This window comes from Capra hircus, chromosome 28, assembly GCF_001704415.2.
Source record: "Capra hircus breed San Clemente chromosome 28, ASM170441v1, whole genome shotgun sequence".
Classification (NCBI taxonomy): Eukaryota; Metazoa; Chordata; class Mammalia; order Artiodactyla; family Bovidae; genus Capra; species Capra hircus.
The window spans coordinates 17,664,119-17,690,173 of NC_030835.1; the positions used below are offsets into that span (position 1 = coordinate 17,664,119).

At 53.5% G+C, this 26,055-nt stretch overlaps 1 protein-coding gene across 1 annotated transcript in view; it reads right to left on the reverse strand.

Moving 5' to 3' along the window:
- Window positions 1-26,055, reverse strand: part of CDH23 (cadherin related 23) — a 431,691-nt gene that overhangs the window by 5,691 nt on the left and 399,945 nt on the right. Inside the window, exons 41-59 of the mRNA XM_018042178.1 lie at window positions 21,922-22,055; window positions 21,173-21,382; window positions 20,530-20,637; window positions 18,771-18,873; window positions 17,388-17,513; window positions 16,497-16,700; window positions 14,542-15,000; window positions 11,131-11,247; window positions 9,818-10,042; window positions 8,784-8,953; window positions 8,430-8,567; window positions 7,328-7,447; window positions 5,430-5,607; window positions 5,088-5,299; window positions 2,781-2,972; window positions 2,495-2,608; window positions 1,722-1,851; window positions 1,372-1,620; window positions 1,131-1,292 (exon numbers count right to left, since the gene is read on the reverse strand). Coding sequence (XP_017897667.1) covers window positions 1,131-1,292; window positions 1,372-1,620; window positions 1,722-1,851; window positions 2,495-2,608; window positions 2,781-2,972; window positions 5,088-5,299; window positions 5,430-5,607; window positions 7,328-7,447; window positions 8,430-8,567; window positions 8,784-8,953; window positions 9,818-10,042; window positions 11,131-11,247; window positions 14,542-15,000; window positions 16,497-16,700; window positions 17,388-17,513; window positions 18,771-18,873; window positions 20,530-20,637; window positions 21,173-21,382; window positions 21,922-22,055 — 3,351 coding nt within the window. The remainder of the gene's footprint in view (window positions 1-1,130; window positions 1,293-1,371; window positions 1,621-1,721; window positions 1,852-2,494; window positions 2,609-2,780; window positions 2,973-5,087; window positions 5,300-5,429; window positions 5,608-7,327; window positions 7,448-8,429; window positions 8,568-8,783; window positions 8,954-9,817; window positions 10,043-11,130; window positions 11,248-14,541; window positions 15,001-16,496; window positions 16,701-17,387; window positions 17,514-18,770; window positions 18,874-20,529; window positions 20,638-21,172; window positions 21,383-21,921; window positions 22,056-26,055) is intronic.

A 26,055-nucleotide genomic window follows, 5' to 3' on the forward strand; every position in this document is an offset into this window, starting at 1 on the left:
CTTTCTCTAGAGAATTCTGTTTTATTTAAACACGTGGCATACTAAAAACACAACTTGGGCTGCACTGGCCCAAGGATGACAAGCTGGACCCTGCCATCCCACGCTGGGAGGCTGTGGAGCACTTCTGAGCACCCCCGTGTCTGTTTCTCACACATAACACATGCGCCTTGGAATTTCACAACCACATCAGAGAGATGACCGGCGGTGGTACGGCACAGTCTTCTCTTAAAAGACTGGATTCAGAGACTTAGATCTGGGTTCAGCGTCTGCCACTCTGTAGCTTTGTGACCTGTAGCAAGCTGCTTATTAGTTTAAGAGCAGTGGGAACTTGGAGGACAAAGCGATGTTGTCCGGTGGTGTGGCTGGAGGTGGCGGCATGTGAACTAGACCTTAGAGGGTGGTGAGGGGAGCATCCTGAAGGCAGAGATGAAGGTCAGGATGGTGTTCCAGGAAGTGAACACAAAGGGATCCAAGGCCCAGGCAGGATGGTGTGAAGCAGGCTGAAGGAATGGTGAGTAGTTAAGCCTGAGTGGGAGCCGTGCCCTTAAGGGTAAAAAGGGCTGTGGAACCAGAAAGTGGGATTAGAAGGAGGAGCTGATGAGCCTAGAAAGCCAGGTCAAAGAACCTGAATTGATTGCTGTGGGCAGCAAAGTGCAGGGAAGGGGCTGGAGCTGGAGGTTTGATTGGGACACCCACTGGGACACCTTCTGGAACCTAACCCAGAGATGCTCAGCTCTCCACACAGGCAGATGCACAAGCAACCATGCACACTTTTAGGCTGAAGTGTGCCTTTTGAATTCTGGCTCCCCAGTTCCTACCTAGTACAATGCCTGATGCAGGGGAGAGTGAGGTGCACAAATGGAAAGATAGGAGGATATATGGAAAGGCGAACGGGGAGATGGATGGGCAGACGAATGAATGAAGATGAATGAATGGATGCATGGGTGGATGGATGAGGAGGTGGGAAGAAGAGAAGAAAGTGGGTGGGTAGGTATAGAGATGGACAGGTGGATAGCTGGATGGGTGAATAGAAGGACTGATGTGGCTGACTGGCCACCTATACCCTGTGGTACCCCCACAGACCCTATTTCGTCCAGACCTACAGGCCATGAAGTGGCTGGAGCCCCTACCCATCGTGAAGACCTGGCCCACGTCCTCAGAGTCATTGGCCAGGGCCTGGAAGTAGTGGATGGCCAGGATGCTATAGAAGACAAGGCTGTTGTTGCCAATGTCTGCGTCCAGGGCCAGCACCTGGATCAGCTCCGAGCCCACTTTGGCGTCAGTGGCCACTCCTGCAGGAATAGGCAGACGAGTGTGAGCAGCAGGGGAGAGGCCACCCCACACCCTGGGCCCAGGCTCTGGCCCCTGCACCTGCGGTGTACTCAGCCTTGGTGAAGCGTGGCGGCTGATCATTGATGTCCTCTAGCACGACACGCACTTCCTGCAGGGTGAGGTCAGTGACCAGGTCAAAGGCTGGGGAGGGCCTGCGGGGAGGTGTCCAGCTGCGATTGCTTGAGGCCTTGACGATGAAGGAGAAGACGGCTTCGCGCTCCCTGTCCAGGTCCTTCAGCACCAGCAGACGCCCGTCGGGCTGCAGCTGGAAGTTCTCTTCGTTGCCGGCTGAAGGGGACCGTGGCACAGCATGAGGGGCCGGGAAGGGCACATGTGGGTCGTCTCCAGCCCCAGCGTCGGTCGGGAGGCACCACCCTGCCAGGCCCCACCTGCGATGAAGTAGTACACGATGGCGTTGGAGCCCTCGTCTGCATCCACAGCGCCTGTCACGTTGCCCACAAGAGTGCCACGTGGTGAGTGCTCGGGCACCGTCAGCAACTGGTACTGGGGGCTGCCTTTCTGCAGGGGGAGAGGGAGGTCATGGGAGGCCAAGGGAAGGCCTGAGCCTCTGCTCCTGCCAGAGGGCACTGGGCAGTGCCTTCCTGGGTGCTGAGGGAATTTCCTGCCCAGGCCTAGAGAAACTGCTGTAACCTTAAGGGAGCAAGCGTTGGGCTGGAGAGACCCCTGCTCTGCCCTGAGGGAGTGTCACCCATGACTTCCTCCAGGAGGGCAGGGCTGGCTGGGCACATTCTCCAAGGTCTCCTAGGAGCTGATGGATGTTTGAACAAGGCGGCTTGCATGTGCACACATACACACTCTCACACACATACATGCAATCTCCAGGAAACATCACACCCTGTGTGCACACAAGATGAGAAAACCGCCAAGTTAGAGAGTCTGAGTCCACACGGAGAGGCTCAGCCTCGGCTCACTAGAGCAGAACTGATTTTCAGGCTCCTTTTGTGAGCGTGTATGCAGACATGGGGACGTCAGCTCCAGGAGTCAGGCATTTCTGCGTGCATTTTGACTGCTGGGTAGTGCCTTGGCATAGTAGCTGCTCAGATAATATCTGTTCTGTGAAATAACGGGCAGTTTCTACATGTAACCACGTGTGTCTACAGCAGTGTGCAGTGTGACCAGCGCAGGGGAGGGGTAGGCTCACTGGCGGCCTCACGAAGAGGGGTTCATTGTCGTCGATGTCCTCCAGAGCCACCTGCAGCGGCTGCATGGTCTCATAGGGCACCGGCTGGCCCAAGTCACTGGCCACCAGGATGAGCTGGGGGAGGAGAAGTTCTGTCAGAGCGGACGAAGGGCCCCAGGCAGGCGTCCCCGGAAGACAGGTCACTACCCTCGCAGACATTCTAGGTGGGGACGTAGTGGTCCTGCGCCCATAAGAAAATCTCTTTCTCGGCCGGCCCCGCCCCCGGCACTGGGCCCCGCCCCCTTACGCTGTACACCGCCTGCTTCTCCCGGTCCAGGCGCTGCGCGGTCTGGATGAGGCCACTGATTGGGTCGATGGTGAAGTATTCCCAGTCCCGGTTGCCTGTCGTCTTCAGGAAGCTGTAGCGCACGGCCCCGTTGAGGCCCTCGTCCTTGTCCGTGGCGTAGACCTCGTACACGTTGGAACGTAGTGGGATCTCCTACAGGGGGTACAGATGGAGGAATCCTGAGAGAATCCCAGCTCCCAGAGCAGAACGTCCTTGCCACCTTTCAGCATTCCTAGGAAATGCCTGTCTGCTTGGCTGGACTCTCCCGGAGTCTGAGCACCTGCTAGAATGTTCCTTCACCCCTAACCCCAGCCAAGGCCACTGCCCACAGACAGTCCAGCCTTGGATCCACCATGTTCCAGACTCTTGGGGTGACCACCCTTCCAGGGCTATCCCATCCCTCCATCCCACTGCATGCTGAGGTTTAGAAGACCCTCAGAGCCACCCTCTGTTTCTGGGCCTACTTCCCCAATCACAGGAGCTCTAGGTATCCCCAGAGAACACATCCACCCAATGGGGTCCCTGAAAATGGGGAGGGCATGCAGGGAGGGTGATTTGGGGGCTAGAGATTGGACATTTGGGTCCAAGGCTGTTACTAATTCACTCTGTGACCTGGACATGCCACTTCTCTTCTCTGGCCCTCAGGCTCCCAAGTCCCATAAGTCTGAGCTATCAAAAAACCTAATAGACATCAACATTGGCCCATGAAAAGGTTGCCAAGGGCATAAGAAAAAGAACAAGTTTTTGGCTTTCAGTTAAAAAAGCATCAGCTGAGCATGATTTCACTGTTTATCTCCTTGATCATGACAATCAGAAACTCCAACTGGCAGTTACCTCTAGATTGAAAGTGGGATGACAGAGGTAATTACTTAACAAATGCTGGTTGTTCGAGAAACATGAATCTTTCAGATATGGACCCCTTGAAGGAAAAAAAAAAAAAACTTTGTAAAAGGGGCCCTTTGGTGTGGAAAAGAACTATGCTCAGTTGCTCAGTTGTGTCTCTTTGTGAGTCCATGAACTGTAGCCCACCAGGCTCTGCAGTCCATGGGATTTTCCAGGCAAGAATACTGGAGTGGGTTGCCATTTCCTTCTCCAGGGGATCTTCCGCACCCAGGGATTGAACCTGGGTCTCCTGCATTGCAGGCGGATTCTTTACCATCTGAGCCACCAGGGAAGTTACAAAGAACTAGATTATTATTAATTTATACGCTGCCTCATTCTGTAAAGAAGATTTGAGGTAGTGGACAAGAATGTACAAACTATAGTAAGAGTGAATGGGTTAAAAAAATCAGAGTAGAGAAAAAAATGATTGGCAGGAAGATGGAAACAGGGATGAGAGGGAAGGCGTGTACACTAACATGTACATCAATCAAGGTGGGCTGACCACTCTGAGCTCTCTAGTGAACAAAGAATAGAGGGCCGCTGTATCACTGCAGTAGACACAGGTTAAAACAGCAAATCACAAGGTAAAAGTGTAGTGTTTCCTAGAGCTCAGCCCTGGGAGAAATTCATCCTGTGGGACCTCAAGTGAAACAGAGTGACAGCGAGGACTTGACACTAACATTCGGAGATGTGGAGAGATGCTGAGCCCACTGGCTCATTTTCATCTGGGGAGAAAAGAACAAGTGGGGGACACCCCAAGTATTCTTTCAAAGAGCATTTTGGGCTTTGGTGCTGAGAGGAAGGAGGGGAAGGGCAGGAGTCCTTCCCTATCTTTATAAGACATTTGAGAACAAGGCATGAAAGAAGAATTGGAAACAGATGCTCAGCCACTTCCCCTTGTTTCTTATTTTGATGATCATCCTCAGGTCCCAGGCTGTCTCCAACACTGGTATCAGCAGGAACAACAGACAGACAGAAGGGGCTGCGTGTTTATTTTGAGACAAGTATGGGGGAAGTGACTTGTGGGGAGACTGTCCTTGGCAGACATTTAGGAGCGAGAGATGGGACACCTACTATTATTAGTCCCACTCTGCAGAAGAAAAAAAACACTCAGAGAAGTCACTTGCTCAAGGTCATCTGGCTGGTAAGTGAGAGAGTCAGATGTGGATCCAAGAGCTTTGGCTGGCACAGCCGTTCTTACTAACCACTGTTCAGCACTGCCCTGTGTGGCACTGAGCTGGCTGGCTCCCTGCTCTGGCCTCAGTTTCCCTGCATTCGCAGTGGGGGCCCCTTCAGCCTCAGGCTGCAGAATGACTGCAGAATATAGAAGCAGGCTGGATCCGGGAAGGGGCTGCAGGTGGCAGGGGGCCCTGGGGACAGCAGTACCTCTCTGATGTGGAGGACAGTGCCATTGGGTGGTCGCACAAAGGTGGGGCGGTTGTCATTGACGTCGATGACCTCCACCAGGAGCACGGTGGTGCCCCAGAGCGGGGGCTGCCCGCCGTCTGTGGCCACTACGGTCAGGCTGAAACTCTCGTAGGACTGCAGTGGCCGCTTTGTGGTCACCAGGCCCGAGTCCATGTCCACGTGGAAGGCCTCTGGCAGGTGGGGTAGGAGAGCAGGGCATGGGTCTGCTACCCTTCCCATCCCTCTTCCACCCCCTACCTTCTGCCTGGCCTGGGGCCGCAGCCCCTAAAGCACCCTGGGAGCAGGGAGCAGGCTACGTACCCACGCCGGGGCCCTCAAGTGAGTAGGCCAGCTCTGCATTGGAGCCCTCATCCTGGTCGGTGGCCATCATGGTGATGACGGAGGTGCCTGCTGGCTCATTCTCGTACACGCTCGTGCTGAATTGGAGCTTGGAGAACTGTGGCCGGCAGTCATTGACGTCTAGCACCTGGATCACCACCTGGAGGGGGGTTGTGGTCAAAGGTCAGGAGCATAGTGGGGCCTGCTTCAGGTGACTCGGTCACACAAGAGTAAGCTGGGGTGGATAGTGCCCACTGTTTAGTCTGACCTCAAAATATGTCCTTAATCCCTTGAGCCTTGGTTTTCTTACGTGTACGCTGGGGACAAGAAGATCTCACCTCTCAGGGCTTGTGAGGCTCGTCTGTGATGGTGCACGCACAGTGCCTGGCCTGAATAAATACTCAGCAGCTAGCACTGTGGTTAGCAGGTGGTCTGGAGTCTGGGTCCTGCAGCAGGGACCCCCTCCCCGCCAATCTTCTACTCTGTCCTTCGTCCCTTCCCACAGTGGCCCCATACATCTGCCTCTGATCTCTGGACCTTAATGCAGGACTGTGCTGCCTACACTCCTGAGGGCCCCTCTTGACTGGTGTTTGTGTCTGGCCTGGGACTTGGCTCTGTCCGCTGACCCCACAGCCCAGGGCAGGTCCTCTAGCTACACCAGGAGGCCTTTTTTCCCCTCCTGGCTGCTGTGGCCCTGTCTGACTGCACCTGTATCAGAGCTCTTCATAGCCTTGACACCAACAACCTCTTTCAGTGCACAGAGCACTTTTCTACCTCCCGTCTCCTTGTCCCGGCGCCCCTCTGGGAGGGAGGCCTCCCCACGGCCGTCCCTGCCGCTCCTTCCCTGCATTGCTGACAGCAGAGGCTCAGAGAGGTTACATGCAGTGTGCTGCTAGCTAGACTCCTGACTACGGATACGTGTTCTCCCCACTGCAGCACCTGCCTATGTGACAGGCAAGAATGACGGGATGTGTGAGCACTCCCAGCCCTTGCCCCCTACCTGCTAAGGAGAATTTTCCTTTGCCAACCCAGCTTCTTACCTCCCAACCATTCAGGAGACTTTTCTTTGGATGGTTAGGTTACTATTGAGAAGCGGAAGAACTGAATACAGAAAGACAGGACTGGAAAGGCCAGAAAGAACAGACAGAAAGAAAAGAAAGCAGAGTCTTGAGGAGAAGGACTCTGGATTGAAATGGGGACAGAGCAAAGGTGGGATGCTGGCCTCCCCAGAGCAACCGTGTGGACGCTAGACCTGGACTGGGAATGGGGTTATGAATTCGATCCCTCATTCATGTTCTCTGAGACATTAAATAAATATAAATGCTTTATAATTATGTTTGGTTGCTGGACTGTGTTTCTTTCAATGGGACACCATGGAGACACTGGGCCATGTCGAGCCCCAGGCTTTACTTGGCTTACACCCAGGTATGTTGGGGCTTCCTTGATGGCTCAGATGGTAAAGAATTTGCCTGCAATGCAGGGGACCTGGGTTTGATCCCTGGGTCAGGAAGATCCCCTGGAGGAGGAAATGGCAACCTACTCCAGTATTGTTGCCTGGAGAATCCCATGGATAGAGGAGCCTGGCAGGCTACAATCCATGGGATCACAGAGCTGGAAATGACTAAGCAACTAACTCTTACTTGCATGTATGTTTAGCTGCCTTAGTAGGGCTCTGACACAAGCAGTCTCTCCTGCAGAGCGCCCGTCTCCCTGAGCCACAGCCACTGTGAACCCCGGCGAAGCTCCTGCGTCTCCCTCCTGCCACCACAGCTCTCGGGGGCCAAGGCGGCCCCGCTTCTGCCCTGCAGCACCCATCCTGTAAAGGCTTTGCCTGCTACCTCCACAACCACATCCTTAGTGTCCACGCCAAGGTCCCTCACCTGTACCGAATTTTCTCGACGGTTGCTGGCCACGTCCCCAGGGTTGTCTTTGGCCAATGCAGTCAGGATATAGTGGTCCTTCTTCTCCCGGTCCAGAGGGGACAGCACGTAGATGTCACCCTAGGAGGGGGAGGGGAGGGTGGAGTCAGGTCCTTCATCAGTTCGGCAGATATTTATTGAGCATCTGTGAGTGCCGACACTGTTCCAGGCTCTGGAGATACAGCACTGAAGAGACAACAGCCCCGGCCCCGCGGAGCTCTTGTTCTAGCGGCTCTCCTTGCCTTCACTACTCCAGAGTCTACCTGGAGGTGGGGTAAACAGCCCAGGCTGGAGCTCACTACCTGGCCAGGTACCTAGTAATGTCCCCCAAGTATTCACAGTCATAGTGCCAGGCTGGGAGTACGTCTTATTGTTCACACCGAGAGGAGGGAGAGAAACCCGGCTGAAAGGGCAGAACGCAGTGGGATGTGGGCAGGCAGCGGGAGGGAAAGTCCACCTTCAGCCTCACAAGTGGGGAAGGCTCTGCCTGGCCAGCCAGCCCCAGGCCACAGGGCTCTCTCCCTCCCTCCTGTGTACCGAAACGGCACATTTGAATCAGTTTGCCGACACTCAAAATCTTGAGCTTCTGCATTCCCACGAGACTCATGGGAACATGAGGGCTGTGTGGTGGGCACTTCTTCCCTCTCCCAGCACTGAGAATAGGGCCATGTATACAGTAGGTGCTCAGCTACTGTGCCCACTGTCTACAGCTTCCTATGCCTCTCTTGGGCAGTTTCAAAAAGCAGTCTCATGGACTTGAATCAAGTCTTCTAGTCTGGTGGAGACAAATCTCAGATTCTGTCCCACAAGGGGCAACTTCCAAAAGACTGCCCACTTCCTTCCAGGTCTTCTGGGACAGAAAGGCCACAGTCTAAGGATGTCTGGGACTCTGAGAACAGTGCTTGCAAACTTGACTGGAAGACCTCTAAGGCTACAGATGTCCAGGTGGCAGGACCCAGAAACAGAGGGCTGACTGCAATACTTCTGGCGGCTTCTCAGCCTATGACCCTGGGCCCTTCCCATTTCCCATTCCCCAAACCCAGGCCCTCCATTGCCCACTTACTGTGGTGGGGCTGATGGCAAACTTGCCCTCACCATCGACAAGGCTGTACTCAATGAGGGCGAAGCTGCCTGAGTCAGCATCAGTAGCAGTGACTGTCAGGATGACTGTGCCCACAGGAACATCCTCAAAGACAGCTTCCTGGAGCCCAGTGGGCAGAGAGAGAGCATGGGCCGTGGTTAATCTAGAGTTTCTGCCCTTGCCCAAGAAACTCACTGATGCAGACAACCCAGAGCATCAAGCTACTCATGGATGGTGATCCCCACAGGACTTGAAGGCCAGCAGGGTGGGAGTGGAAGATGCGCAAAGGTCCCAAGGAATGGGCATGGGTCCCAGACCCAGTGTCTGGCTACCCACCTGGTAGGACAGCTGGTCAAAGATGGGGTTGTTGTCATTGATGTCCACAATCTCCAGGTAGACAGGGATCTCAGCTGACCGAGGTGGGGACCCATTGTCTGAGGCCCTCACGGTGAAGTTGAGCCAGTGCACTTCCTCATAGTCCACTGTCTGGTTGGCAATGACCTTCCCTAAGACACAGAGACTCTCACTGCCATCCTGGCCACCCCTCACTCGTGGAAGCTCTCTGAAGTGGGAAGAGAAGGATCTGGGGCTCTGAGGATGGGCACGGTCCACTGAGGGAGAAGGGTGGCTAGGCGTCACTGCCCAGCGGCTGGCCAGAGGGCCGAGAATAACTGGTGTCTAGCTCTTCTCCTCAATGGAAGGGTGAGAAAGCTTTTCACAAGGCAGAGAGGGACTTCCCTGATGGTCCAGTGGTTAAGAAATCACCTGCCTATGCAGAGGATATGGATTCAATCCCTGCCAAAGACAGGGGATATGGGTCTGCTAAGATTCCACGTGCTGTGGAGCAACTGAGCCTTGCACCGCAACTCCTGAGGCATACTTCGAGCCTGTGCTCTAAAGAAAGCCACTGCAACGAGAAGCCTTAGCACTGCGACTAAAGAAAGTCCATGCACACCAACCAGGACCCAGTGCAGTCAGAAAAAGAAAAAGAGGGAATAGTTTAAAAAAATCGCGTGTGGGGGGGATGTACAAAAACAAGTCGAGGACACTTCTCTCTTGGCCTACTTGTCCCCTGAGTGATACTAATTGTGGAGCTTGAGTGGTAGAGAGGGTGAGGGACTATTCCAGGTTTCTAGCAGATGCTGAAGGGGGCTTCCATTCTAAGTGAGAGCGAGGCACCCCATCCATGCTTCTAGATCAGGCATGTAGGAGCGACTAGAATGTTAGCCATATCGGACCTGGCCCTGCCCACTGCGGGGTCATGGTGGGACCTCAACCGGAGGGTGAGAAGTGATCCTGGCCCCTCTGGGAGGCTAAGCAGGCACAGACAGGTATTCCCCAGCCTTCCTCTGGCAGACCTTCCCACCTACCTGCCGAGGAGTCTTCCAGCTGGACATAGCCCGGGGGCGTCAGGTTCAGCAGGGTATAGGTGATCAGCCCATTGAGACCCTTGTCGGGATCCACAGCTGCCACAGCGATGAGTGTGGTCCCTGGGGTGGCCCCCTCCAGGATCCGCTCTGTGTAGTAGGTGATCCCGAAGGGCTTGAACTGGGGTGTGTTGTCATTGACGTCCAGGATGTTGACCGTCAGCTTGGCTGGAGTGGAGGCAGCAGGTGAGAGCGGCATGAGGGGGCCCCGGCGTGGCTGGGCCAGGCCTTCCTAAGTCTCGGCTGAGCCCAGAGAGCACGGCAGCATCGTAGCAGACCTCCTGGGGCTCCCTGAAGCTCGGCCCTAGCCTCGGGCGGTGGTCTGTGCCCCCGGACTCTGGTCAGGCCGCTCACTGTTCCATAGGGAGAGGGGCTTGGGTTCTGCCAACTGACTGGTAACCTTGGTGGAAGCCCTGGCCATCACTGTTGCTGTTTCCTAACTTGTCCCAGGAGACAGAACTCGGATGATCTGTAAGACCCTTTTCCATGATTCAACCTTTTGTTTCCCTCTGAGTTGTTCCCTTTGCATAACCAGCCTGGGCCCTTTGCTCTCTGAGCCTGGGACAAGTAGCAGGTGACTAGGTCCACCCTTCCTGAAAACTAGGGCTTCTGGGCTATAAAGATAAGCAGCCAGTATCTGCCAAGCCCCAGCCAGTATCTCCTCCACTCCAGCGGTCTCCACCTCATGGCAGAGGCCACACCATCCATAAATCCCCCTCCACGCTCCCTGCTTGGCAAGGTTCAGTGCCTCTGGCAGCCCCTCCTGGCTCATGCTGCAGGCAGGACAGCTTGTGCCCAGCCACAGAGGGCAGCCTGCATGCCCTTCTCTTCTCCGCTGTGGTGTCTGTGGCTTCAAGTCACCTTGCCTTTCTCTTTGCTGCCTCTGGCCTGACCATGTGGCCTCTTAGCAGATCTGAAGTTCCTGTCTCACATCCCAGCTATACCCTGGTTACCAGTTCTGACAATGGGATTTTGACCTAAGTCTCCATCAACCCATCCTTTTCTCAGTCCCCTTCCAGTGTCTACCATGCCTCCTTCCCACTCCGAGGCTTAGATCCAAGTTCTGGATCCGCCACTGCTGAGCTCTGCCTAACAGTGGGGACACAGGGCCACCCCAGCCTCGCGGTAGCTGCCACTTTCCCCGGCTGCGACCCCTCCTCATGCAGCCTGACTGCTGGCAGCCCCTGTAGCCAGTCCCCTGCTCCCTCCCAGGACCAGGCCTGCCTCTCTATGGGACCATGTGGGAGAGGCCTTACCATTTGGCACACTGACGGAGCGCTCTGGTAGGTCGCTGGCATTGTCAATCACAGAGAGAGTGACCTCATAGGTGGCAACCAGCTCCCGGTTCAGAGGGGATTTCACCATTACAGACCCTGTAGACCAGACCAAGTCAGGTTCAGCCCCAGGGGAACCTCTTAAAATCTAGGCATTCCAGGGGTCCTGGCCAACCCTCCCAACCCCCACCATGGGCAGTGGGCCCCAGTGGATCTGGAACTTGCTGGTCTCCTCTGGCTGGATGAGACCATAGCCACCTGCAAGCTGGGGCACGTCACTCTGCCCCTCACTCAGCGCTCGCCAGCCTGGCAATTATCTAACCTCTCTGCATACCTGTGTCCTCATTTGTGAAATGAGGACAATTACTGTGCCTACCACAGAGGGCTATTTGGAAGATTATAACAATTAAGTGAATTTAATATATTTGTAAAGGGCTTAGAACGGGGCTTGGCATATAGAAAGTGCTATGGAATTGCTTGTTTAAAAAAATGCTTGTTGGAATTTCCTGGTGGTCCAGTGGTTAGGACTCCATGCGTTCACTGCCAAGGGCCTGGGTTTGATCCCTGGTTTGGGAACTAAGAGCCCACAAGCCACACTGCATGGCCAAAAAAGGAAAAAAAAAAAAAAAGCACCCTGTATTCCACAACGACATGAATATACTGAACCAATGAACTTACAGTTAAAAATGGTTATGATGGTAACTTTTATATGTATTTTATAACTTAAAAAACACTTGTGTTCTAGGGAGATCAAGCATAAAGGAAGGGCAATGCATTGAAAATCCCTGATGGGGGTCCCTGGAAGGGACAGCAGTGGCACTGTTGGAAGTAAGGCCCACCCCCTTGTCATGATAACGGGGTCGGGGGGCAGGGCATGGCCGCCTGAGAAAGGAGCTGTACAACAAAGAGCTGTTTCCTTCCCTCCTACCCTCTGCCCCCAAGCCCTAGCCTGCTCCTGATTCACAGAGGAGCCCTCCAGAAGTTTGGGCTTGACCTGGACAGACTGAGTTTTGCCAATCTCAGGCCTGGCTCTGTTGGGACCTCTCTTCTTCCTGCCAGTGTGAGGGCCTGGTGGCTCTTCCTCCCATTGGCCTCATCCTAGGGTGAAACCTCCTCTCTCTCCCAGCTCCCTCTCAGGCACTGGGGTGTCTGGGACTCCCTTCCCCCTTGGCAGACTCCCCCTGCTGAACTCCTGTCCTCCGCGGGTCCCCCACGGTGGGGCAGTCACTTACCCTGGGCCGCTGCCTCCTCCTCCTCCTCCTCTTCCTACTCTCGCTCCCCGTCCCCGAGGCTGGGGAGCGAGGATGGGGAGAGGGTGGCTGCATTCAGTCTGCAAAGGCTGGGCCACGGCCTTGGCCCAGGTCCCACGGGATGGGAAGGGTGGTGGGGGTGCGGTGGGTATGGAGGAAGGCGATGGGGTGAAGCAGAGAAGAGATGAGGTGAGAAGTGACAGAGAAACAGAGCTCAAACCTGTGGGCCTGCCAGCCATGAGGAAGAGAGAAGAGGGTTAACACCAGTTAGTTCAGGGTGCAGAGGGGATAGAGCAGAGTAGGGCATGGGGGACTGAAGGGCTCAGCGCTGACCAGGGCAGGAGGTTTGGGAAGGATGGGGTGGATGGGAAGAGGCAGAGGGGCAGGGAGCTAGGGGAGCAAGGGGGAGCCTAGTAGGAGAGGAGCACCCAGCGGGCTGAGGCTCTAGCAAGGGGAGAGGTGAGCAAGGGAGGAAGAAAGCATGAGAAAGAAGGGCAGAGAAGACGCTGGAAAGGAAAACAGAGAGAAGAGAGTCAGCTGGAGAGAGAACAGGAAAAAATGGTAGAGGCAACAGTATGCATATAGCTGGGTGGGGGCACGGGGCAGCTATCCATGGTCCTGAGAAACCACTGCAGTGGGAATTTGGCTAACCTGACTCAGGACTAAGTCATCTAATTCCTCCTAGTGGCTCATGGTTTTCCTGTCTTCTTTTTTCCTTTGGGCCTCAGAGGCATATTGAGTTAATCATACTCTTTAGTTGTTTGCACATGCTGGTCACTGGCATCACTCTTGTTTCATATATGTTATCTTTTCCCTTCTGTTCTCACATTCCTCTCCCCGTCTCTCCTCCCCTTGGGCAGTGTATTAAAGCATATTTATTGAAAGTGTTCCTGCAAATCATGTATTGTTTTTGTATATGTATTTTATATTTATGTAATGGGATGTGAGTTTATATATATGTATATAACCCATTCTGTTTCTTATCATTTTCACTAAGTACTTGATTTTATGGTTCCCCGCCCTCCACCTCATGTTTCTCTGTGTGAGCCTAATCTATTGCTTCTAAGCTGCCTGGTATCCCATGATGTGCACCCACCACAGTTTACTCTCCAATATCCCAGGGATGGATGCCTTGGTTGCCTCCAAGCTCCTGTCACCAATAACACTGCAGTAAACATCCTCAAATAGTCTCATTATCAACCTGAGAGCTTCCTCAGGACATATGTCCAGGAGCAGAATTGCTGGGTCATTGGGTATTGCTGGACTGCTGTCTAGATATGAAATTAGTCAAAATTCCTACAGTAGTGTATGATGTTCCCACATTGTCACCAGTACTCAATACTGTCAAGCACCCTAATGTCTGCTGATCACATATGGAAAACCAATATGTCACTGCTGTCTTACTATGCATTTCTCTGAATAACAATGATTTTTAGCATTTTGTGATAGCCATGTTAGTTTTTCTGTCACTTCTCTGGGCCATCCAAGGAGTATACATGTAAGTTAGTCCTATGTCTCCTCCTTAACTCCCCTCAGAGGCAAAAATGCTGAACTTTTAGAAAAATAATGAAATTAAAGTCAAAGTTATAAGCTGCAAAAATTGTAATAGACAAGCCACAGTTCCCCTTTGTTTTGTGATAGTGTAAAAAAAATCATTAAGGGTATACATACACACACATATAACATAGAAATACATATGTGTGTGTACCTATATATATGTGTGTGTGTGTGTGAAACTTAGAAAGAAGTTAAATGGCCTGGATACATATGAAGAAAGTGTTCAGCTACTCAGTTATTAAAGAAATGCGTATTCGAAAATGCAATTTTCCTATAATATTTAATGCTATCACGAGTGTGGTGAGATGCGCACACTCATACAATACTGGTAGAGTAAGATAATTAGGGAGCTGGTCCAGGGGGAAAGAAGAAGAGAAGGGAGAAAGGGAAAGAGCCAGGGGAGAGATAGCAAAGAGAGGGAAGGCCATGGTGTCAGTAGGAGGGAGAAGAGAGGACGAAGGAGCAGCTGACGGGTAGGGAGGAGCAGAGGAGGGGAGCAGCAAGGAGGAGGGTAAGGGAGAAAGCAGAGAGCCAGCAGACTGGGCAGGGAGTCCAGAGGAGAGCCGGAGGGAGCAGGCCTTTGTACCTGTGTTGATATTCACGGCAAAGGCGTCCTCCTGGTCAGGCACCAGGCGGTCAGTGTCATCCTTGGCCACGATGCCGATGATGTGGTACTCCAGCTTAGGATTGAGGTCACGGTCAATGGCGGTGACGTTGGCAATGATAGTGCCTGGCTCAGCTGACTCCAGCACGCTCACTGTCTGGATGGGGTTGAGGAACTCGGGGCGGGAGTCATTGATGTCATCAATAAGGACGGTGATGATGGCTGTGCCCGAGAGAGGGACGGTGCCCCGGTCGGTGGCCACTACTGTTAGCCTATACGATTCCTGCTCCTCCCTGTCGATGGTGGCATTGCCGACGCGGATGATGCCGGTGACTGGGTGGAGGATGAAGCGGTCCTGAGCCCCAGCTTCTATTCGGTAGATCAGCTCCCCATTGAGGCCACTGTCCTCATCTGTGGCTGTGATCTGAAGGACTGAGAACCCTGTGGGGGTGGGAATGGGGAGCAGCTGAACAGTTACCTTTTATATAAAAACATTACACTGAGATACTTTCCTTGGGGGTCACAAGGGCCTCTTCCCACAATAGCCTTGCTAGCACCTATCTTTGTTATTTTGTTATATATTTATTTTTAAATTTATTTATTTTTAATTGAAGTATAGTTGATTTAAATGTTGTACTAGTTTCAGATGTACAGCAAAGTGATTCAGTTATATATATGTAATCTATATTCTTTTATATTATAGGTTATTGCAGGAATATTAAATATAGTTCCCAGTGCTATACAGTAGGTCCTTGTTATCTGTTTTATACATATTCGTGTGTGTATCTGTTAATCCAAAGCTCCTAAGTTATCCCTCCACCCCCAGCTTCTTTTGGTAACCATAAATTTGTTTTCAAAGTCTGTGAGTCTAATTCTATTTTGCAAATAAGCATCCATCTTTTATGCATTTTTTCATCTGCAATTTTCTAGGAAAATGGTGTCCTATTTTATTTTGCTTATTTATTTTGATTTTGTCCTATTTATTTTGATGATTTGAGACTGAACAATTTTTAAATAATTCAATGATTAGTTGAATCTTCTCTTCTGCAAAGTGTCAGTTTTTGTCCTTTGCCCATTTTTGGTCAATTTATACAAATTATATAATTATAATAACTTGTGATAAATATCTTTTGTTCTCAGTTTTTAGTTCACCTTTTGATACTGGTTATATGCTGTAAAGAAGTTGAAATGGTTCATACGTACCAGAACTTAATATTTTTCCCTTTTTTATGTTCTTCTGCTTCTTAAATGCTTAGAACCTTATCTTTAAAGCAGATAAATATTCACCTGAAGTGTCTTCTCTTATTTTTTCATGTTTTATACTCTTTTGTATTTTCTTTAGGGTGTCTTTGGGTTTCTTTCTGGTGTCTGATATGGGATGAGAGTCTACACTAAATATGAACTAATGTTTTGCACACTAAACAGTTTTCACTACCGGTTTCATCGTTTCCTATATGACATAGTGTTACATTTCTTAATCTACCCATCACTGTTGCTGGGCTACTTTGTCTCAGAGTCCTGTGTTCTTATCATGCGGTTTTAAATACTGGTAATATGTTGTAAAACCTGGTAAGACAAATCTAGCTATATTATACTTATTTTTCAAAATGTTCTTTAGAATCAAACTTGTCTCCCAAATCATATTTGATTTTGATGGAAATCATGTTAATCCTGTTTTGACTTTGAAACAATCAGTCTTTCCATACAGGAACATGGAGGGAACATATCTTAATAATCTTGTTTTGTACACAAGACACTGTAGGTCTGAGAAAAGAAGGGAGGGGGACTTGGGTCTCCTGACACCCTCTCTGCCCACCCTGCTGCCCATCCTTCTCCCCACTGGAGGTGACTTCTGCCTCCAAACTGTGAGGCTCCAATCCCCACACACGACCAGCTCCCGTCTGGGGGCTGAGGACTGGGGCCTGACCCCTGCCTACCTGGTGGGCAGTTCTCCAGCAGGTGGACGGTGACAGCGGCAGGGCTAAAGGTGGGCCAGTTGTCATTGTCGTCCAGGATGGTGACGAGCAGGTCAGCGGTGCCATTGAGCAGCCCAATGTCCTCAGCCAGCAGCAGCAGCTCCAGGACGGGGGGTGAGAAGGCCTCCCGGTCAATGACGATACCTGACCTCACTGTCACCACACCTGGTACCCAGCACCACCGGCCAGGGAGACACAAAGGATAAGGGATGTGGTGGGGAAACCGAGCAAGAACCAACCCGGGGTGGGGGGGTGGACAGAAAAAGGTAAGGTGTGATGGCAACAGAGATTAAAGAGTTCTCCACAATGACTTTCTTCCGCCAAGGTTCAACGACCAATGTTTAGGGAGGCCCCCTCCCCAGGTGTCCTTGGCAATTCTCCAGAGCTCTGCCTGAGATGAGCCTCAGGCTGGAGGGCTGAGCAGCTCTGCTGAGAGAGGCGCCAGCACATCCCTCCTTGCCCCCTGCCACCACACTGGCCAGGCCCAGACTGACGCAACACAGGAGTTTTGAGTCTGGCTTGAGGATGGTTTGCTTCCTCTGGAAGACTAGGGGCCCCACCCTCCAGGCGGGGGAGGAGAGAAGAGGGAGTGGGTTTTGGGGGCTCTTTACTGAGGCTGAGTTTATGCGTCTGCAGGTCACTTCTGTTGACCCCAAGCCTCTTTCTGGTTCTTCCTCGCTGGCCCCTGGGTGGCCTAATCCAGCTGTAAGATGGGGGCTGTGAGGAACGGGGTCCCTCTGGAGAGCCTGGACCCAGCACTGAGAAAGGAGACTCTAGCTCTAGTGGTGGGGACTGGAAGAAGGAAGCCTTGGAGCTGGGCTGGAGAGCTGGGGGCGCGTGCAGAGGCCTCACCGGTGCTGTTGTCAATATCAAAGAGCCCGCTCTGGGCGCCCAGCAGCTGGTAGGTCACCACAGCATAGACATCCAGGTCTGCATCCAGGGCCAGGATGGGCCCGTTGAGCACCGTCAGGGAGGTCCCTAGGCCGGGGGAGAGGGGTCACTGCAGGGCCAACTTGAGCCCCCGCCCACCCCTCCCCCGCCCCGCCCTGGTGAGCCATGGCTGACAATGGATGAGAGGAGGGGAGGTGAGGCGGACAGGTTGGGGGGCCCTGGGCCGGGCTGCGGCAGCCTTGGCAGACTGACGCAGATGCTTGGGGAGCGGCCTCAAAGCCCTGCTGGGGAGAAAACACAACAGCGGTGAGCAAGCCCCGCCGGCCCGCCCGGAGCACGCCGGCCTTCCCAGCAGCCTTTGAGGCTGGCCACCGCGGGAGGGTCTGGGGGCTCCCTGACGTCCCCTCCCCGTGTGGGGGCCCTGTCTAGGTATGCACCCCAGCCCAGTGTGCCCACGCATGTGTGTACACAATGCTCCCAACAGCTGCCTGACCATTCAAGGCTAGGAACCCACATGTGTGCCCCGGACTCTGTGTTTACACAGCCATGAGCACTCACTCTCTAACGCTCGCAGGCCTGGGAGGCCCCTGGCTGTGCATTCTGCCTCCGCAGGCGGTTATATCCGCACATGGAGTGCATCGTGCAGGCACCCCTGTGTATCTCTGCACACGTGTAAGCTGCACATATGCCTCACGTGGGCGTGCACTGGCACGTGTGAGCATATACACAGGTAGGTTTAAGATTCATATCCCTACAGGGGAGACAGCCAGCCAGAGACAGGGAGTATCCCAGCTCACCTCTTCCCAACTTAAGACTCCAAGCTCTGGGGGCTAGGGAGGCTGGAGAGGGAGTGAGAGGATGTCCTCGGGGAGGCAGTGAAGAGGAGACACAGAGCACGTGTGTGGGGGGAGAGCCACACCGATCTGTGAGGGGCCTGGCCCCCCTTCTGATTTCAGATGCTCCCTGAGCTCTCAGAAGCCTCCAGGAGGCCCTATGCTCCTGGAGTTGGGGGAGCACGAAGAGTGGGCTTACTCCCCTCCTGGGTAGCTTTATGGCTAAATGCCCCTCGAGGAGGGCAAGTGGGGGCTCTTCTCAGTCTTGGGGACCAATGACTGCCTCCAACCAGACCTGTGGCCTCCTTGGTGGCCTCTAGGAGCCTGGCAGCCCTTGTCCTCCAGCCCTTCAGAGCGACACTCCCTTCTCCCACCACACCCTTCTGCACTTGCCAGCTCTGTGTTCAGCCAGGCCTCAGCTGGGCCCCGAGCAGGCACAGGAAGTCCTCGGCATCTGAGCTCAGGGGGTGCCTGGTAGCAGCAGGGGTTCCCAGGCGGGCCCAGCACCTACCAGCAGGAGAGTTCTCCATCACCTCCGCCAGGTAGGTGCTCTCAGTAAAGAGGGGGTGGTTGTCATTCTCATCCGCAAGAAAGATAAGCAGCAAGTCAAAATCCTGTGGGAGGCACAACGGGAGGACAGGCTGTAGGCCATGTTCTGGTTCTGGCAAAGTGCTCCAGGGGAGGAAGACTGGGAAGTGGGGTGGGAGGAAGGTCAAGGAAGAGAGGTAGATGATTAAAGAGCCCACACCATGGGTCCAGAGACCTGGGTTCAAGCCCCAGCTATGCTAGCAGCTCACAGGGTGGCCTTGGGCAAATCTTTTCCCTTCTCTGGGATTCAGTTTTCCAATCTGATGAATGGGGATCTTAACTCCTTTTCACAGAGATGTGTGAAGTTCACAGGAGAATGGATGTAAATGGTATTGAGTCATGTTCCATCTCATGATAAGGAAGAACTTCGGCCAGGAAGATGAACCTTAGTTTCCAGATCCTCCTAGCTGGCTTCATACCCTGGTCAGAGTTCAACCTGGTACTGCACTTCACACCTTTCAAAAACCACAGGTACAATCCTTATCTCCTGGAACCTCCCAGTACCCTAGAAGCTTCTTCACTGTAGACATGGGGGAAACAGAGAGGGCAGTGACTACTCAAAGCTGCATGGCAAGTTAGCAGCAGGATGGGGCCCAGCAGCCTCCAAGCTTCCTTCCCTTCACTCCATGCTGTTCCTTTCCGGCATGCCCCAGGCCCTCCTAAGAGGGCAGGTGTCTGTGGGGGAGGAGGAGGGCGTGACAGCAGGAGGAAAAGGTAGGCGTGAGAGGAGGAAGGAAGAAAGGGAAGGCACACGGGATGAGAATGCTGGCGGTCAGCAAGGACCTCCAGCCTGAAGGCTCCTCAGCCCGTACAGACACGAAAACGAAGGCCCAGAAAGGGCTGAGCCATCAACTAGTCAGAAGCAGAGCTAAGATGAGCCAGACCCTAGGACTCATGTCCAGGACCCAGACCTCATGGACAGGGAAGAGGGCTGACCCTACCCCTGAATGCACCATTTGCTTTGCAATACCCATCTCGTCTTAGTAAAGAGAGACAACTCTTTGGCTTTTGAGGGGAAGTGAAGTGAAAGTTGCTTAGTCATGTCCGACTCTTTGCGACCCCATGGACTGTAGCCTGCCAGGGTCCTCTTTCCATGGAGTTTTCCAAGCCAGAATACTGGAGTAGGTAGCTATTCCCTTCTTCAGGCTCAGGGAATCAAACCCAGGTTTCTCAGCTCAGGAATTGAACCCATGTCTCCCACATTGCAGGCAGATTCTTTACCATCTGAGCTACCAGGGAAGCCCTTTGAAGGAAAGGCCACCTGGAAAATGTAACCCTTTTGGAATCCCAGAGTACATGCTGTGAGTACATGTACCCCCCTGCCCTGCCCGCACCCTCCCCCTACCCTCAGTCCTGTGTGCCCAAGTATCAGTGGTTTGAGGAGAAAAGATGATAGCTGGTGTTTACTGAGTGTTTGCCATGTGCCAGGCACTGTGCCAAGGACTTTACAGATACTGGCTCCTTCAAGGCCGTGATTTTGGTGTGTGTCCATTTAGCAGAAGAGAAAGTAGAGGCTAAGGAAAACTGACTTGCCAAAGCCACACACCCACTGATAGGCAGAAATGGGATTTGAACTGAGCACTTGCTTACTGTAACTGCAGTGCATCTAAGCCCGGGCCATGCCACCTGGATAAATCCAGCAGAGCCGTGCCCCTCCCCCACCCCATCCCCTGCAGTCTCACCCTCCTGGCTATGCGTGGGTTCTCTGGGTTGTCCTTCACGGAGATGGTCAGCCTGTATTCTGGGATCTGCTCGCGGTCCAGGGGCCGGTTCACTGTGATGATCCCTGTCTGGGATGTAGAGACTGGTGAGTTGAGGGGTAACTTGTCCCCCACTTTGGGCTCTGGCTCACCGAGGCCCAACTGCTCTGCCTGCAGGAGTGACTGTGGATGACCTCCCTAAATCGCTAAAGATACGGTCTGGACAACCACAGTGGGTGAGCAGGGTCCTGCTAGGACAAGAGTGCCCCCCTTCCTGAAAGGGATGGTCCTTTGGAGGATTCCACACGGTCAGCAGCTAGTAACACTCCAAGAGGCCACGTGAGGACTCTTTGGTGCACTCTGATGCAAACAAGGGGCACCAAAGCTCTGGTCCCATCCCTGCACGTGACAAGCCTTGGGGTGATGGGGGTCCCAGAAGTGGCTCACTTAGGAATCCAAGATTCCAAGCTTTCCAGAGACCCCCAAGTGCCAATGGAGGGCAGAGACTTGAGGAGTAAGTGGAACCAGCAGAAACCCAGACAGTAGAGTAGAAAAGCCCCTAGGGCAAGGTCCTCTCTTTTAGCAAAAATCCTGGGGGCTTCCCTGGGGTCAGACTTGGCCCTACCGTGGCATTGATGGAGAAGGCCCGCTCTCGATTGCCTGCAGTGATGTTGAAGGTGAGGAGGGCGTTGCACCCGCTGTCAGCGTCGCTGGCCAGGATATGAGCAACGAAGCTGGAGACGGGGCTGTTCTCACTGATGGTGACGTTCATGGGCAGGTTGAGCAGCACAGGGTCATTGTCGTTAATGTCCAGCACCCGGATCCCCACCAGCATCTGAGGCAGGTCAAGGGGGAGGAGGAGGTGAAGGAGGAGGACCAGGAGAGAAGGGGGCCTGGGGGAGATGGAGGGAGGGAGAGGAGGAAGAGAAAGGGACGGTGGACACGGTGGCCAAGGAGACAGCGGAGGTGGGGGCAGTGGGGCAAGATGGCAAAGCGGGGGCCCCTGAAGAGGGAGAGGCGCATCTGGCCACGGGGAAGAAAGAGGAAGACAGGGAGGTGATGACACAGGGGTTAAGCAGTTGCCAGTGAGGATGAGAGGGAGGCAGGAAGGTACAGAGGCAGAGGCAGGAGGCAAACAGCAGAGAGATGGGTGCAGAGGCCTGGCTGACGGCAAAGTCTCCCCCAGGAGCGCCGAGCGGCCACCACGGGTGAGCCCAAGGACTCGCAGGTCTGTTAGGGGCCCTGAGGGCCTGGACTGGCTCTAGGGCAGCCTGAGGCCGCTCTGGGCCTGAGGGTGGCAGTGTTTAGAGGAGTCTCTGCGGAGAATTTGGGGGTGGGGAGGTGAAGCCAGTGGAGCAGGGCCCCCAGACTCACCGTGGAGCTGAGTGGGGGCACGCCTCTGTCTCGGGCACAGACGGTCAGGTTGTAGAAAGCAATGGCCTCCCGGTCCAGCTCCACATCCTTCCGGACCCGCAGCACCCCCTCCACGGGAGAGATCAGAAACTCCCCTGGGTGTCGCCCAGGAGAGGCTGGAGTCAGCAGAGAGTGGCTGGGAGTGGTGGGGAGCCCAGGCCTCTTTCCGCTTCCTCCAGTGAGCCTTACGGGTCAAGGCAAGGGGCCTCCAGCGCCCCCAGCTTCAGGACCTGCCAAAGGCTGGGACATGTAGGCGGAGGGAGCAGATAACTGCTAGGGTACAAGCAGACAGGGGCCACTCAGGCCCTGGCAGCCCTGACCACCTGGGGTATGATGGTTATGTTGAAAAAGTGGGGGCTCCCTTTCTACACAGGCATCCACTTTCTCTCCACCCTTGATCAGAAATCAATGAATGAAGGTATCGGAAACTTCGTAATATGCTATTCTTTCCAGATAGCTCATCTTGCAAAACAGGATATTGGGGAAGGGCAAAGCTGACCACAGAGGAGCACCCTGCCAGTGGTGAGGCACCAGGGAGGATGGAGTGGGAGGGACTGAGGACAGGGAAGCCCCCAGCTGCCTTCCATTCAGCCCTGGTACTGAGCCAGGTGGCGCGCAGCCAGGGTTCTCCCGGGCCTGTGGCCACCCCTCAGGCCCTGGCTGGCCCTGACTTCCTTTCTCTGAGGTTTCTGAGGACCCTCAGCTGGCCCTGTGGCCTCAGTCCTTGTCTTGGCCTGGCTGAGGGGCCAGATGTCTGGAAATGCCTAGAGTAAGAACCTCAGATTCTCAGGCTCTGAATGGGAAGAGACCTCAGACACCATCCGGTGTCCTTTGGCAAATGAAATGGGAAAGAAGGCTGATGGTTGGTTCAAGCTCCCACTGCAAGTTAACAACAGCACCCGGACTCAAACCCAGTGCTCTGCATCTCAGCTCACTGCACACCGGACGGAGCACTCAGAGCTGGCCAGAGTGGGAGGGGTCAGATCAGGGAGGGAGGGGAGGAGAAGAGCAGGGTGGGGGAATGCCAGGGGCATGAGTGGGGTCCCAGCTGGATGGGAGCGCTCAGGGGGCTGACAGTGAGAGAAGATGAACAAGGGAGGAGCAGCAGAGACCGTGAGGAAGAGGGGCTCCTCTCCATGCACTCCCCCAGGAAATGGGGACAGGGAGAAAGTTACTTCCTTCACTTTCCCTTTTGACATTTAGGGGCAGAGGCTCAGGGTGGGGCACTGACTTGTTCAGACACACAGCCTCAGGGTGCGGTAAGGACAGAGGCCCAAGCTTCCCAACACTTTGCTCTGCGTGCTCCTCCACATCCTACCTCATAACTCTCTGCCCCCAGCTCCCACTGCTCTGATTCACCAAAACAGCCCGTCTGAGGCCCACCTGCAGCTGGGAGTTCCCACCAGCCCTTCCGCTCCCAGTGGCCCTATGGGCTACACCCTGCTTAGGGGGCAGAAGCTGCTTGAAGCAGGATTTCCTGAGCCTGATAGTCCGAGGTCTCCAGAGGACTGGGGATTCCCTTTATAGGGGTTTCCCAGCCCTGTCTCAGCCCCTGGCCATGTGCGAGCAGATGGCCAGCTGCCTTCTTTCCAAAGACAGCAATCCCCTGGAAGAAAGGGAAGAGGTTCTGAAGCTCAGGGGAGCAGGCTTGAGGTGATGGGCGCTGGGCCCAAGCTAGAGCCGCACGAGGGGAACTCAGTGAGGCAGTGGGCAGGTCAAAGGCCCCCCACACTGCAAGCTGCCCTCCTCAGAGCTTGCCCTGGGGCCTGAACTCCCCATCACTCCACTGCTTCTGGAGACAGAGGTTTAAAAGCAGAGGCTTTCCAACAGTCATATCCAGGTATGCATGCTGACTCACTCCTATGTGCCCTTGGGCACACGATTAAATCTCGCCTTCATGTTCTCATCTGAAAAATGGGCTAATAAGGACATGCCATTGCAGGGTGGTGCTGGTGCTGGACAAGGCCCAGTTCACCCTGTGTGTGTTGGACCCACGGCAGCTCTTTATATCATTAGGGGAACCCTGAAAGGGAGCCCAGGCACCCCTGTGAAGAAGCTGGGGGCTTACACAGAAGATGAAGATGTATGAAAGGGGTCCCAGGAGTGGACCTACCACAAGGGGTAGATGCAGGTTCTGAGAAGGCTGGGGCTGGTGGCAGAGGCACAAGTGATATGGCCTGTTTCCCAAGTGCTCTTTGACCACGTGTCTCCTTGCAGCTTAGTGGGGCTCGAAGAGCTCAGGCAGCCTCCAGTCTCCCCCCAGCAGGAGCCCCCTCCACGCTCAGACTGCAGTGGTGGGAAGGTGACCTTGAAGCTCGGTGGCCTGGAGAGCATCCCTTCACCCACAGTGTCGCTAAACCTGCTCTCTGCATAAAATAGCACCCCACCCCCCGATTTACCAACACGGTGTCAGTGAACCCAGAGGTGAGGCGAGAGATGGGGAGGGGATGTCGTGACCTGTGCCAGCTGCTCCAGCAGGGCACTGTCAGCCTCCCCACCCCTCCCAGCCTCTGCTCACCTCCTCTGGAGTGGGGGCTGTGTTCAGTGATGCCCCCAAGTTATCTTTGGGCTCTGAATGTCTACTCTTGGCCTGCCTCCATGAGGCCCCAAGTTCCTGGGCTGGCCCCAGGGAACAGTTTGCTGGCCATGTGTGTGAGCCCTGCACCCTAGAGGTGGGTGCAGAGAGGGCCCCTGCCTGGGAGGGGGCGCAGCTGCCCACCCAACACCCACCTGTCAAGCAGGCTCTGGCAGCCTCCTGAACAGGAGCAGGACTCCTGTTAAGTAACAGCACCTCTGTGTGTGGCAATAGCAGAGAGAGGCCCAGGCTCTGCTGGCTGCAAAGCAGGAAGGCACAGTGCTTGGCCAGACAAAGGACTTTTTGGGACATGACAGAGTGACATATCAGAACGGAGTGACCCATCACAAGCTCTGGACAGAGGGGCTCCAAGTCTGGCCCTACAGAAGTAGATTTGCTTTTATGGTCTCTTAATTAAAAATTCATCCCAGGCTCTATTCTCCTATGTCAGCCATCTCAATGCACTCCTCTCATTTCATACCTTCATTTATCTCTGGGGTGACTACTCCCAAATACCTCTCTCAACAGCAGACTTCTTTCCTGAACTCCTGGTTTGTATACCCAAGCCCTATCTGACATTATACCTGCTACTGTGGGCAAGAATCCTTTAGAAGAAATGGAGTAGCCCACAGAGTCAACACGAGTCTGAAATTCAGTACTTGGATGCAATCTCAAAAACAACAGAATGATCTGTTTGTTTCCAAAGCAAACCATTCAGTATCACAGTAATCCAAGTCTATGCCCCAACCACTAACATCAAAGAAGATGAAGTTGAACTGTTCTGTGAAGACCTACAAGACCTTCTAGAATTAACACCAAAAAAAGATGCCCTTTTCATCATAGGGGACTGGAATGCAAAAGTAGGAAGTCAAGACATACCTGGAGTAACAGGCAAGTTTGGCCTTAGAGTACAAAATGAAGCAGGGCAAAGGTTAAGAGAGTTTTGCCAAGAGAATGCACTGGTCATAGCAAAAACCCTCTTCTAACAACACAAGAGATAACTCTACACATGGACATCACCAGATAGTCAATACCAAAATCAGATTGATTATATTCTTTGCAGCCAAAGATGGAGAAGCTCTACAGAGTTAGCAAAAAAAAAAAAAAAAAAAAAAAAAGACCTGGAGCTGACTGTGATTCAGATCATCAGCTCCTTACTGCAAAATTCAGGTTCAACTTGGAAAAAAATAGGGAAAACCTTTAGGCCATTCAGGTATGATCTAAATCAAATCCCTTATGATTATACAGTGGAGGTGACAAATAGATTCAAGGGATTAGATCTGGTAGACAGAGTGCCTGAAAAACCATGGATAGAAGTTCATGACAGTGTACAGAGGGTGGTAACCAAATCCATCCCCAAGAACAAGAAATGCAAGAAGGCAAAGTGGCTGTGTGAGGAGGCCTTACAAATACCTGAGAAAAGAAGAGAAGTGAAAGGCAAAGGAGAAAGAGAGATATACCCAACTGAATGCAGATTCCCAGAGAATATCAAGGAGAGATAGAAAGCCTTCTTAAGTGAA